We start from the raw sequence: 13,610 nt of genomic DNA on the forward strand, positions 1-13,610 counted from the left end.
CTTGCCTTAATGAACCTTAATGAACCTCTGAAAGGCATTTTCAGAATTCAGTGGAATAAGAGGAAACCTCCTCTCCTACTGCAGAGAGTCATGAAGTATATAATCTCTCGTCCCCTTCATCTATCACCTGCCTAGGCTCTAAGCTAGGGCTCCAATCCATGAAAGGAATATTCCTGGTCATCTATCTGACATTGCTTCCTCTGGAATTCCCTGCCCATTCATGAAAGACACATAGAGGTTTCTTCTCCAACATGCCCAAAGTCATACTGTGGCCCCAGCAAGGCTTATTAAATAAAAATATAGTTTAAAAAAAAAAAACAACACTGTGAAATATTTATTTGTGTTTTGCAGTATTAAGCATGATTAAAACCAGGGACAGAAAAATATTAAGTATGTTGGGTAAGAAAAAGGTGAGCTAGCTGTTTCAGCATTTGCTTTTTCTAATTCCATTAAGACAATGAGTACATAAGACAGCATCATTAACTCCAGGATGTAGCTAAAGGGTGAGATGTGATACCCTGTATGCTCTAGTGGCCTCCAAAGGCGTTCAAGGGATCATCAAATATGTTGGACGCCTTCTGTTCAGATCTCGGTTCAGGCGCTGCCTGTGAAGATCGACTTTTTGGTTTGGTTGTCTTAGCCTGGATACCAGAGGAGAAGATATCATCTTTAAAAAGAAAAAAAAAAAAAAAACAAAGAAAAAGATTTGCTGATTAGGCAAGAAAATAGATGCTTTTAAGACACATCCACATAAATCACCAAACACTCAAGTCTTGTAACAGTAAGGGATACCAAAAACACGATGGTCCTGGCTTTGCTACTAATTAAGTTTTATGATTATAAACAAGTCACAGGTTCTGTCTGACCACAATTTTCCCAGCTACAAAAGTACGTGTGTACACATGGAGGAGAGGAAAAGGACAACCGAACTCCAATCCTGCCCCTGACTTTACTATCTGTGACATTATACCTACTTCTACATTCTCTTCCCACTGGATTTTAAAAGGAAAGGGCAATACGAATAAGCAAAGGGAAATCCAACACAGGAGTACTGCTCTTTCAGAATAAATGCACCTATCTGAGGCACATTAATACCAAAAATGTAAGTCTTTATGACTACATTCACGTTTAGTTGTTTCACTGCCTCTAGCATTTCATGACTCATCTTACCCACCTGTAATGTTACTGCTAGAGTTCTACCTACATTTTAGCATGTGTACATAAAGATATGCATACACAAATGTTAAAGACCATGGCATTATTTTTAATAAAGAAAATGTGGCAACAATCTAGTTCACCTTCAATATGCTAATGGCTGAATGCAAAGGAATACTATACAACCACCAAAAACACAGAAATAGATAGATCTCTATGTACTGACATGGGAAGACATTAAGTGACTAAAAAGGAACAGAACAGATAAAATAAATTCATATTTTGGAAAAAATACGTATACATTTCTATGTATACAGAGCTCTATTAACATCACCACGGTTGACAGGATACACACCGAACTCTCAATAATGGTTACCTCTAGGGATTGTGTTTCACATTTTACACTTCTCAGAGAGTATTTATCTATTATAACAGGTATGTGTTACTTCTGTTGTAATCAAAAAAGCAAAACAAAACGAAGTCTTTTCTGCATCCCCTGTGGGGGGAAGCAGGTGGAGACAAAGCACACGGCTCACTCCAGGAATAGGCCCCATGTGGCACTGCAGCTGCACTTAACCCCAAGGTCTAGATCTGGGGGAGAAAGGCAAAGGAGGAGAAAGTATATATTCAGCCTCAGCTCAAGTCCTGTCCACTAACACAGGACATCTCAGAAGTGCCACATTTAAGATTAGGCATTAGGCTTGCCCATTAATAAAGCAGATGTTGGGGCGCCTGGGTGGCACAGCGGTTAAGCGTCTGCCTTCGGCTCAGGGCGTGATCCCTGCGTTATGGGATCGAGCCCCACATCAGGCTCCTCTGCTGTGAGCCTGCTTCTTCCTCTCCCACTCCCCTGCTTGTGTTCCCTCTCTCGCTGGCTGTCTCTATCTCTGTCAAATAAATAAATAAAATCTTTTAAAAATAAATAAATAAATAAATAAATAAATAAAGCAGATGTTATACCAACAGGGAGAAATGAGCATGTTTATAAACACAGACGATCTCTGGTGAGACATTAAATCTGAGTTACAAGCTGCTTTCATATATAATCCTGCTCTCCTCCTGCACTCCCTCCTCCGTTCTCTGAACTGCTGACACCCACTCTTCAGTTACAACTGACTCGAACGACCGCACCACACCCGAGGCAGCCACCGCAGCCCACTTCAGCCTGTGGGCCAGTTTCTGACCTTCCCTCCATAAAATCAGAATGTTCGGAGTTATCACAGATGATTGGCAGGGGGCATACTAATACTAAAGGTCAAATTCTGGGCTCTTTCAAATTCCTTGATGAAGACCAGAGCAAAAAGTTGTCTCACCGAAATAAATAGTCCATTTACTTACCCATCCTCAGCCTGACTCAGGATTATATAGCAAGCCAAAGGAAACCCACTAGGGAGTATTTTCCAAGAAAGGGCCCACACAAAGGTAGCAAGAGAAATAACAGTCACTGAATGGTGATCATTCTCTGTATCATATGTAGACAATCAAACTTACCCATATCATCATCAAATATAGACTTAGCTTCCACTTTCTTTTTGGACTTTTCTTTTGGTTTTACAGTTAGGTCAGCAAAGATATCAATGTTATCATCAAACAAGTTGGATTCAAATGTTCTTTCCTTGTCTCTTGTTTTTTGTGAGGGTCTGATTGCTTCTGTAGCAAATATATCATCCTTGTTGAGCCAAAAAACAATTAAAACAATTTGAAATCAAATCATAGAAATGCAAACTGCCACCATATTCTGGGACAGCCACGTGACCTGCTCTCTCTGCCTGGAATGGCCTACTCCACCCAGATCTCTGCCTGGCCCAGTCCTTGCCTTTCTTCTAGTCCCAGCTCAAGTGCCAGCTCCGCAGAGAGGCTTTCTCTACCAGTTCTACCTGAAGGAGTGGCTCCTACCCCTATCCATCACTCTATTCCACTGCACTGACGTATTTTCTTTAAGGTACTCAATATTATCTGAAAACAGTTTATTTGCCTGTTGCCCTGCCTGTATCCAATGCCTCTAACATACTGGTCTAGCTCACTTCGTGCCTCCAGTACCCAGATGCTCAATAAATAGTGCCGAGAGAGTGGCACTAAAGGCCTTCCTGCCTGCACTAAGTTGTCCGCTCCAACCAGGGCCTGTTTCCCAAGAACCAGAAGCTAAACACTTAAGGTGTACTGAGGCTACTTTATGAATGTCACAGAGAGACATGCCAAGGAAGCGGACTACAGCAACATGCTGATAAAAACTCTAAAAAAATCAAGATTTGTATCAGTGGCTATGGCCAGCCAAGAACCACCTCCACGTGAAACAAAACAAAAAACAACTTCTGAGTAAATTTCAGAATTACTAACAAAAGGACCTAATTATAAGTACTAAGCAAGCAGACAGCAAGCAGCAATGAAACAAGATTATTGTAATGTACAGCTCAAATGAGCCAATCCAGTATTTGTCTTAACATAGAACCAGGCCCAAAAGGTATGGTTATGTCCTATTACCTCAAAAATATCTTGTGCTTTTGAGATGACATCCTGATGACTGTTGGATTTTGACTCCTTCTTCTTGCCTTTCTGATCTGTAAAGAGATCATCCTCATCTTCCAAGAGGGGAAAAGGATTCGTTTTCTTTGCTGGTTTTGGTTTAACAGACTGGAACAGATCATCATCACTGCCTGCCTCCCCTAGAGCAGGAAACATGGGGCTCTTTTCTTTACCCCCTGGTGGGTTGGCCAGGCTCTCTGCTCCCTTTGCCTTGGCTTTTCTTCTCCCCGTGGACTGAGATCCAGTGCCCTTGGAGAAGATATCTCCAGGATCAAAAAGATCATCCTCAAGAGACTGACCCAGAGATTTCACAAAGGGGCTTCTGTCCACTTCAGACACAGGACCACCTGCCCAAGCTGGAGTGGCAGCTGCCATGGCCTCCTCAGAGCTGTCTTGTCCACCAGCTGCCCTGGGCTGTGGCTGAGGATCACCTGGTGAAATGTCTCCATCTGTCAAGTGTGCAATGGATCTTCTGAGGACACTCACATCCTCAGCCTCACTGGACTCCTGGGCAGCCAACCTCCGAGCCGCACGGGTCTGTGGTCTACGCTTCCCTCTCACTTTGACCCGGCTCTGCAATGGCAAAAAAACACATGTTGATCTAACGATTAAAAAAAAAAAGTGTTCAAAGCTAACATAGCAAATATTCAGTGACTCAAAATATTAAAAGGTTGTCTGGTCTACCTCAAACAAGATATTATCTAAGACACAGAAGAGATTATTTCCTAAAGATTTCCAAAGACATTTAATAGCTACTCCAAGACTGCATTACTCTTAATCTTTTAATGTGCCCCTTTTTGAGTCTTTGGAGGACAATATCTGTTCAATTTCATACGAAAGGCTTCATCTGCTGCTGGAACCCTGCAAAGTAGGCATGTTGGTACTTACTCTGCCCTCGGTTTACATGTGGGTATCTTTCAAAACAAGTAAGAATCAGTGGGAAATCTAGTGTTAACCTTTACCAGGGGCTAGCTTAACACCAGAATCCAAGACCAGGAGGATAAAAGACAATAAAAAAAGAGAGGTAATCTAAAATGTTCTTTTCTTCAAGTACAACAAACAATAAATTCAAATACTAAATATTTCACATAAATAATGTGGCTAAGAAATCAGAACTTTTAATATAACCACAAAGTATGAGCTACTTATTAGCAATAATTCAGTATTTGTGATTATTTTCCAAAATATACAATCAAGCAGTTTTAAGAAGGTACAAGCTACTTTGGCCAAAGTACTTGGCTGTGTGTGCCTATTTCAAGAAAATTTCACAAATAATTTTAAGAAGTAGCCAACGTAGACTTACGCTCCCCCTCACCAAAGGCTAACAAAAAAACAGAACAAAAGGAAGGATACTTTTTCACAAGGAAGCAGGTTTGGAAATACTTAAAATGAATGTATTTGCCAGGGTTATCCGAGGTACTACTGCTTACTCAGAGATCAGACAAGATTTTCTAGAGAAGGAAGACTGGATAGAAAAGAGAAACAACTAAAACAAAAGCAAAGCTCAAAGAGTTCAGTCCACCCAGCCTACATGCACAGTCCCGTGGACCAGTGTGACAGAACCGTACCAGCCGGGAAACAACTGCCATGGGATCTCAGAGGAGGGAGCCCAGGATGAGAGGGCAGGAGGGGAAATAGCACAGGAGCAGTGAAGTCTGAGCAGACTGTCAATGCGCAAGAGCATTCCTGACAGAGGAAGCAGCACAAGCTGCTGGCAGCAGCAGGTCAGGGTGTGTGTGCTCATGGAACGGTGCCTGGTATGACTGGAGTTTAGGCTGACAGTGTGGCTGGTGGGCAAGTTGGAAGCTCTGATTAGCATGGTTTGTAAAAGGCTTTAACACCATGCCAAGGAGCTTGAATGCCCTCCTTCGGGCAGCAGGGAGGCCAGCAGAGGAGGGACGTGATCTGCTCTGTGTTTAAAAGACCTCTGGGGGGCAAGTCAGGAGAGCCTGGAGGAAGTGAAACTTCACGTGGCTTCTGAGCAGAACGTAAACGTAACAGAGGCAGTGGAAGGCAGAATTAGGAAGGTGTAAGGTGGATGGAGAGGCTGAAGAAAGGAAGAGGTGCCTCCTTCACATGGGGAATGGGAGGCAGCCTATGGTGTGCAACTGATAGATAGGAAGAAATATACAAGTTATTCCTGCTAAAAAAAAAAAAAAAAGCAAGCAAGTAAAGGTGGTTTCATCACCTTGTTTGCACTGTGTAACGTGTCTGCCTGAGCTGGAAGATCGAAACTCACGCCAGCCTCCCCACTACTGAGAAGAGTGGGCATACTTTCCAGACTGTGGATCCTCTCAGGTTCAGATGAAGGAAAACCCAATTCTGGCAAAACGGGCTTTATTCCAGAGATCTGGGGAGCCGCTGCAGGCAGCAAGGCTGCTGGATTAATTGCTAAATTTGCCTAAAAAAGAAAAAGAAACTTACTCTGTATGTTTTCTTAAAACACAGCAGTCTATTATTACTACTGTGACACGTGACAAGAGACATGGTATACATAATGTATAATACGACAAGAGAAAGAAAAATGCAGGGAGGTCTCCTGATCTAGTCTTAGACTAAAAACAGAATAAGATTATATACCTGTGCCCACCACTGGGACCAAAGAAAAGATGTTACAGACGCAGCACACAAGAAGCAACAACTAGGGGGTGGGGAAGAGATAAGAAAATGCCTGGCAGCAGCTGACAAAAGTAAATATCCAAAAAAGTTTATAGATGCCACAAGGCAGGCAGTGAAGATTCCAGACATGTTATAATTACTTGTATTTTCCAGATCCGAGGGGATGGCTCTTTGGTTTTAAATGGAGCGGGACCTGGTGAGTCCTGTGTGAAATTACATTCAGTTAAAAATCCATTGGGGAAATAGAAAGAAAAGTGTCTCTTGGATTACACTTATGCCCATTAAATTTGATGGAGCAAAGCTGTCACTTTCTGTAATTCTATAATGGGAAAGGCATTCAAATCTCTCCTGAGGCCTTAAAACCTTTCATTAACATTATTTCACTTATGCCTCCTCACCCGTTGTATAGGAGGAATGCTGTCAGACCATATATGGAGTAAAGGCAGACACAGATCATGGGTTAGATTCCTAACAGTCACAGTGTACCAGAGCACCGAAACCTAACCAGCTGGCAAAATTACCATGTTGGTTACCCCGCACACCAAATACCACAGAGCACACCGAAACTCACACACAACCTAATGCACTGAGGTTCTAGAAGCAAGGGAAGCTGAAACTTGGGGCAAGTCATTGGAGATGTGCTCTCCCTAGTGCCTGGTTTTCACAACTCAATCCAGAAACAGCTGTAAGCCGGAACCGGATCTCACTCTCCAGTTCTGGCCTGTTCCCAGAACGAGCTCCAGAGAGAAGACTGCCAAGGACAGAGACCTATCAGCAGTGACCTCAGGAGAGGTAACCAAGAAAATGGGGGAACCAAGGAATTGGATATAATTTATATTTAATTCTAATGTAATTCTATGCCAACACAGCCCAAAGGGAGAAATGGGGGTTCTAATGGAAAAAAAGATTGTTCACCCTGTATTAACTCTATCTTGGAACTGATTCTGAAAGTTGTCCAAAAACAGTAATCATAAAAATAGCTTCATGGGACTGAGCTGTAGAGTGAGAAGAGAGGAGGGAGCAGGGAGGCGTGTTCAAAAAAAAAAAAAAAACCACACAACAAAGCACAGGAGGGGCGCTGGCTGGCTTGGTCAGTAGCAGAGCATGCAACTCTTGATCTCCAGGTTGTGAATTCAAGTCACCTGCTGGGTGTAGAGCTTTACTTTAAAAAATGTTCAAATTGCAAAATTTTTAAATTTTTAAAAATTTAAAACACACACACACACACACACACATACACACAGTCTAGAAAGAGAGGTCATCCTACTTGCTGTTTCCTCCCTACTCAAGAGAACTCTGAATACCCTTGGGTCTATGTGATGGTAGTCCCTCTCTCCAGAGATGCAAACAAGAGCTGGAAGTCCTTAAGCAGTTCTAACCTGAGGTGTTTCCGGTTTCAATGTGCTTTTTTCTTTGATACCCTGAGTGGATTCCAGATGTTTCTGGTTCTTGAAAGAGGATACCGAGTAGTCTTTTTTCACTATCCTCTTCTTTTCTGATATCTTCAAAAGAAAAAGAATACCAAACATCTGTCATGTATCTTAGAAATTTTAAAGAAAAGTCACAACTCATAAAAATAATCTGGCTTGTGAGTTTTGAGTCATTTCTCAAATGAGGGCTGAAGACAAAGGCAGCATTTCAGAAATGGCATTCTGAAGACTGTGACCTTCTCAGGAGAATTCACTATGCTAAACAGAAAATACAGAGTACCTAGGGGCGCCTGGGTGGCTCAGTCAGTTAAGTGTTTGCCTTTGGCTCAGGTCATGATCCCAGGGTCCTAGGATCAAGCCCCGTGTTGGACTCCCTACTCAGTGGGGAGTCTGCTTCTCTCTCTTCCTTCACCCCTTCTCCCCCCTCTTGTGCTCTCCCTGTCAAATAAATAAGTAAAATGTTTTTTAAAGAATTTTAAAAAGAAAATAGTATCGAACAAAATCTACTGGGGTGGGGAAAAATGACCCAAACAGGCTAGCACTCGGATTTAAAGCTTTGCACCTGAAAGGCACAAATATTTAGTCACCGTGTTGCCTGTACTGGTCTCTCAATAAACAACTTAAAAATCAAACAAATCTGGGGGTGCCTAGGTGACTCAGTCGGTTAAGCATCCAACTCTTGATTGTGGCTCAGGTCAAGATCTCAGAGCTGTGAGGTCAAGCCCCATGTCAGGCTCAGCATAGAGCTGCTTAAGATTCTCTCTCTCTCCCTCTCTGCCTCTGCCCCTACTCCCTGCACTCTCGCTCTCTTGCTCTCTCTCAAAAAAAAAAAAAAAAAAAAAAATCAAACAGGGGAGCCTAGGTGGCTCAGTTGGTTAAGCACCTGTCAACCTTTGGCTCAGGTCATGATCCCAGGGTCCTGGGATCACGTCCCGCATCAAGCTCCCTGTTCAATAAGGAGCCTGCTTCTCCCTCTGCTGCTCCCCCTGCTTGTGCTCTCTATCAAATAAATAAATAAACAAACAAAAAATCAAAGAAATCTGTATAATAAGAGCTGGGGTTCGTTAATGCTTTAACGTTAGGAAACCTAAGATGGGGACACTACAAACTCGGTCATCAGCACTCTATCTGCCATTCCTCTGCTAGTAAGCCCCACAATTCTCTGTGTGTTTTCCTTACTCTTTTTTTTTTTTTTTTAAGATTTTATTTATTTGAGAGATGGGGGGAGTGAGAGAGAGAATGTGCACAAGCGGGGAGGGCAAGGGGCAGAGGAAGAGGGAGAAGCAGACTCCCTGCTAAGCAGGGAGCCCGATGTAGGGCTCAATCCTAGAGTCCTGGGATCATGACCTGAGCCGAAGGCAGACAGTAACCAACTGAGCCACCCAGGCACCCCTGTATTCTCCTTACTCTTGTAACGATATGTTACTTTCCTTCCCAGAAGCCTTCCCCCACACCCCAGTATTGAGAACAAAAGGCTTGTACCAGAGGCTGTGACTTGGCAGGGCTGAAAAGATCATCATCTTCATCATCCCCAAAAAGGGTCCCAACACTTGGCTCTGATAACTGGGAGAGACAAAACTCAAATTCAGTATTCAAAACAAAAGCCATTTATGAAGAGAACTAGGTGAGCTGCTGACACAGTATCTAATACAATAACAAAACCATAATGTGAAGAACCTTTTGAAACTGACCCTGGTTTTCTTGGTGCCAGAGAAAAGGTCAACATCTGGGTCATTGTCCTTCTGGAGCTTATGACTAAAAAGGAGCTCTTCGTCCTGAAAGACACCGGTGCTCTTTGGGCGGGCATCAGGATCGGGACTCTGGAAAAAAGAGGGAAGTTCTAAGGATTTACGCCAAGGAAATCAGAGTACAAATGTGGAACTACAAAGATATCCCCTGCAGCTGTTTACAAATGGCTAAGGGCTGGACACAGCCCAAGTGCCAATCAAAAAGGGAATGACACATTCACATAATGGAATACTACGGAGCTACCAAAAAGAGTGAAAAATACATTGGCAAATACAGATCACATATATATAATCTGGAAAGATCATCTTCCAGCCTGTGTGTAATAAATATCTAAACTTTTTATTTAAAAAACAATCCATTAATTCCCAAAATGAGAAGCATTTTAAGGGTAAAAACACACAAAATCAAATAATTACCCTCCATCTCATTCACAAAGGGAAGATGAGAACGCAGCTGACTTAATACCAGAACGACAGAGTGGTCAAGCATGTTTCCCTCATCTATCAGCATCTTACTCCAAGACCTGGCACAGGTATGACCAGCCAACCTTCCCCTATGCCCATCTACCTTCCATCCCACTACCTTCAGATTCCAAACAAGTTCTTTTTGTTTGGTAGGGTATCTGACATTTGAAAGTTACTATTCACATTACTTGTTTTGACACTCTAATGCCCCAGACTAGACATTCTAAAATACTCCCCTATTTTTTTTTATGTTAGATAGAAGCTACCATAACAGAGCAGTGAAGGAACGCCCCGAGGCAGAGTCCCAAGTCCCTGAAGGGGAATGACAGAGACAAGAGCAGGAGACAAAGACGATATAAAGACGCTACACATTAAAAACCCGAGAGCACAACATCCTGACCTTGTGACTTCCCAGACCTTGGCGCTGACAGACCAAAGAGCCACAGGTGCAGAACACAAGCTCTCCTCTTCCATCTCTGCCCCAGTGTAACCCCTGGACTCATTATAATGCATTTGCATTGCAGGTACCCCCTCTCTTCCCCCTGCCCCAAAACCCAAGGAGAAAGGCTGCTAAGACCTTTCTGGTAACAAACCTTGCTAGGTCAAAAACTCCCCCTCCCAACCTGTGGGAGGAGCTTCCCAAATGATTGGAAGCAGCCTTCATTAGAGACCACCCCACCCCTCAGCCCAGAGAGACCCAATAATATCCAATCCCAAAACCACGGAGGGTCAGGTTCCACCTCACAGAACCTGCCCACTCTCCCCCTTGAGGAGAGTACTTTCACTTGAATAACCTGTCTGTGCTTCTACTTTCCTTCTGGCTGTCTTTATTCCATTGAGGGTCCTCATGTAACCCTCCTAAGGAATCCAAGGACTGAGACCCTCGTTCACACAACGTAGACTCTCTCGCCCATAACATTTAGCATCACAAGCACAGATTAAACAAAAAAATTCACAACTAAGGAGATGTGTCACCTTAAAAATTTATTATTATTATGGATTATACATAAAAACCCACTGTCACAGTAACTAAGTTTAAAAGTTTCACAACCATGAAAATCAGCATAAAATCACGCACAGTAAAAAGCTAAAAGAAAACACAGCAGGGGCGCCTGGGTGGCACAGCGGTTAAGCGCCTGCCTTCGGCTCAGGGCGTGATCCCGGCGTTCCGGGATCGAGCCCTACATCAGGCTCCTCTTCTATGAGCCTGCTTCTTCCTCTCCCACTCCCCCTGCTTGTGTTCCCTCTCTCGCTGGCTGTCTCTATCACTGTCAAATAAATAAATAAAATCTTAAAAAAAAAAAAAAAAAAGAAAGAAAACACAGCAAATAATTCATATTCGCTATGTGTAGCTCTCGTTTATAAACAGGGTTAAACTATTGGTATAATAAAAAAATAATAGAGCATTTTTTATAGAAATCAACATGGACCATTTCCTCAGTTTGGTTTACAAAAAAGCACTGGCAATATGCCACCTTATGGGTTTTGCTTTTAACATCTCTATTGAGATAAAATTCACAAACCATAAAATTCACCTACTGTATAATTCAGTGATTTTTAGTATATTCAGAGTTGTGCAAACACCACCACTGTGTAAGTTTAGAACACTCCCATCACCCCAAAAGAAACCTCAGTCCCTCTCCATTCTCATCCACCCCACTCCCCCAGACCCAGGCAACCACTGATCTATTTTCTAGCTCTATGGATCTGCCAGCTCGGGACGCTTCAAATAAATGGAATCATAAAATATGTAGTGTTTTGTCATTGGCTTCTTTTTTTCAGAATGTTTTCAAGGTTCATCCATGTTGTAACATGTATCTGTAACTGACATTGTCAAATAATATTCCATTTTGAATAGATACATTACATTGTTTATTGAGTTCTTTGCATCTTTTGACTATAACAAGTAATGCTGTTGAGAACACTACATTCTAGTTTTGTGCGAATACATGTTTTCATAACTCTTGGATATATACCGAGGGGTTGAATTGCTAGGTCTTGGTGGTGACTCATGTTTACCAATTTCAGGAACTACCCAATTGTCTTCTGAAGCAGCTGTGCTAATTCACATTCCCAACAGCAACACAGGAGGGTTCCAGTTTCCCCGCATCCTCACCAACACTGGGCTGACATAGAAAAAGTCAACAAGTGTTGGTGGAGATATAGAGAAACTAGAACCCTCAATTCTTCAGTAACTCACATGATGGGACAGACACCATAAAATGAGATTCTTTTATCCTTTCAAAAACCTGAAACTAATAACTTCATTGCTTTTTGCTCACCTTTCCTACGTCTTTCTTTGGAGCTTGGATGCTGTTTTGATCTTCTGTTTTATCCTCTTCCTCATCAAACAAACTAAGAACAGTTTTGGTTCTACTTTTGGTTCCTTTGTCCACGGGGGATGATGAAGAAAATAAATCAGTATGCTTGATTGCTTCCTGAGTAGATATAGTCAAAGGTCCTCCCTGAAAATAGAAACAACAAAAAAAATAAGTAACATATAGAAATACAAGTTCCCCTGTGGGACCCCCGCCCCAAACTCCTCAGTAATTCAGTAACTGCGACATTTGGATGTTTCCAGGCACTATAGCTAATCACATCAACTCCCAAGTAACAAAACACTGCGGCCAATTCTCAATCGGCTGCTCCAACAGACTCCTGTGCAGATAATTCATAGCCAAGGATAATTTTTCCAACCAGCTTAAAGTCATGGGTCACTTCTTCCTACCAAGAGATACACATATCAGGTATAACCCTGAGCCACACAGGTTGCTCATGAGCTATAAATAACTTAGTCATAGAGAAAACACAAATGCCAACCACTAGGAGTGGATCATATATTTCCTAGTAATTCATTAATACTTCAATCCCGAGTAGAAACCTTACTGACAAAATCAGACCGTTAAACTATAGAAGGCTCACACTGTATTATGTAATTCGAAGAATCACTAAAACGAGCCTAAAATGCAGATTTATTCGTTCAACAAGTTCCTCATTTCAGGTAAGATACCACTGATTTTAAGAACCACTATTACTGTATGAACCACTAAGAAAAAAACAACTCCCAATTCAACATGCTACCGATTGTGAATTACATCCGAATTTCAGAGTGATCAACTGTGGAAAACATGCTTCTGTGAAGACACAGGTAATTTCAAAGTGCCTACTATGCAGGAGGTAATATGCTAAGTACTACAAACATCGTGGTGAGCCAAGGAAACCTGGCCCCGGTCCTCAAGGAGCTTATACTCCAGCCGGAGCCGGCAGTGCAACAAGCACGTAGACTTCAGGCTGACTGGCTGACTCGGGGGCTACAGGGACACAGAAAAGGTCCACACAGAAACTACAGGTAGAGAATGTCACACAATCTCTCAGGTACAAATAAAATATTTGTATCACTGCAGCTCTGAGAGTCTCAACAGGAAAAGTGTATGTGATATTCTTCACACAGGCCCTAAGAGAGATTAAACATGAACAGCTGAGGGGCGCCTGGGTGGCACAGCGGTTAAGCGTCTGCCTTCGGCTCAGGGCGTGATACCGGCGTTATGGGATCGAGTCCCACATCAGGCTCCTCCGCTGTGAGCCTGCTTCTTCCTCTCCCACTCCCCCTGCTTGTGTTCCCTCTCTCGCTGGCTGTCTCTATCTCTGTCGAATAAATAAATTTAAAAAA

The 13,610-nt window shown here is 42.6% G+C and overlaps 1 protein-coding gene across 4 annotated transcripts in view; it reads right to left on the reverse strand.

The window, feature by feature from the left end:
* Nucleotides 1–319: 319 nt before the first annotated feature.
* The window catches only part of WASHC2A (WASH complex subunit 2A), a 51,332-nt gene continuing 38,041 nt past the window's right edge, over nucleotides 320–13,610 (reverse strand). For 2 of the 4 annotated variants that reach the window (XM_040624118.1, XM_040624117.1), the window contains exons 23-31: nucleotides 12,223–12,405; nucleotides 9,419–9,547; nucleotides 9,210–9,290; nucleotides 7,677–7,799; nucleotides 6,438–6,500; nucleotides 5,867–6,079; nucleotides 3,637–4,251; nucleotides 2,647–2,824; nucleotides 320–667 (exon numbers count right to left, since the gene is read on the reverse strand). In XM_040624118.1, the coding sequence (XP_040480052.1) occupies nucleotides 528–667; nucleotides 2,647–2,824; nucleotides 3,637–4,251; nucleotides 5,867–6,079; nucleotides 6,438–6,500; nucleotides 7,677–7,799; nucleotides 9,210–9,290; nucleotides 9,419–9,547; nucleotides 12,223–12,405 (1,725 nt within the window). In that variant the 3' untranslated portion in view covers nucleotides 320–527. The remainder of the gene's footprint in view (nucleotides 668–2,646; nucleotides 2,825–3,636; nucleotides 4,252–5,866; nucleotides 6,080–6,437; nucleotides 6,501–7,676; nucleotides 7,800–9,209; nucleotides 9,291–9,418; nucleotides 9,548–12,222; nucleotides 12,406–13,610) is intronic. The other 2 variants (XM_040624119.1, XM_040624120.1) reach the window with 2 other exon arrangements.

Source organism: Ursus maritimus, unplaced genomic scaffold (assembly GCF_017311325.1).
Source record: "Ursus maritimus isolate PB19 unplaced genomic scaffold, ASM1731132v1 scaffold_7, whole genome shotgun sequence".
Classification (NCBI taxonomy): domain Eukaryota; kingdom Metazoa; phylum Chordata; class Mammalia; order Carnivora; family Ursidae; genus Ursus; species Ursus maritimus.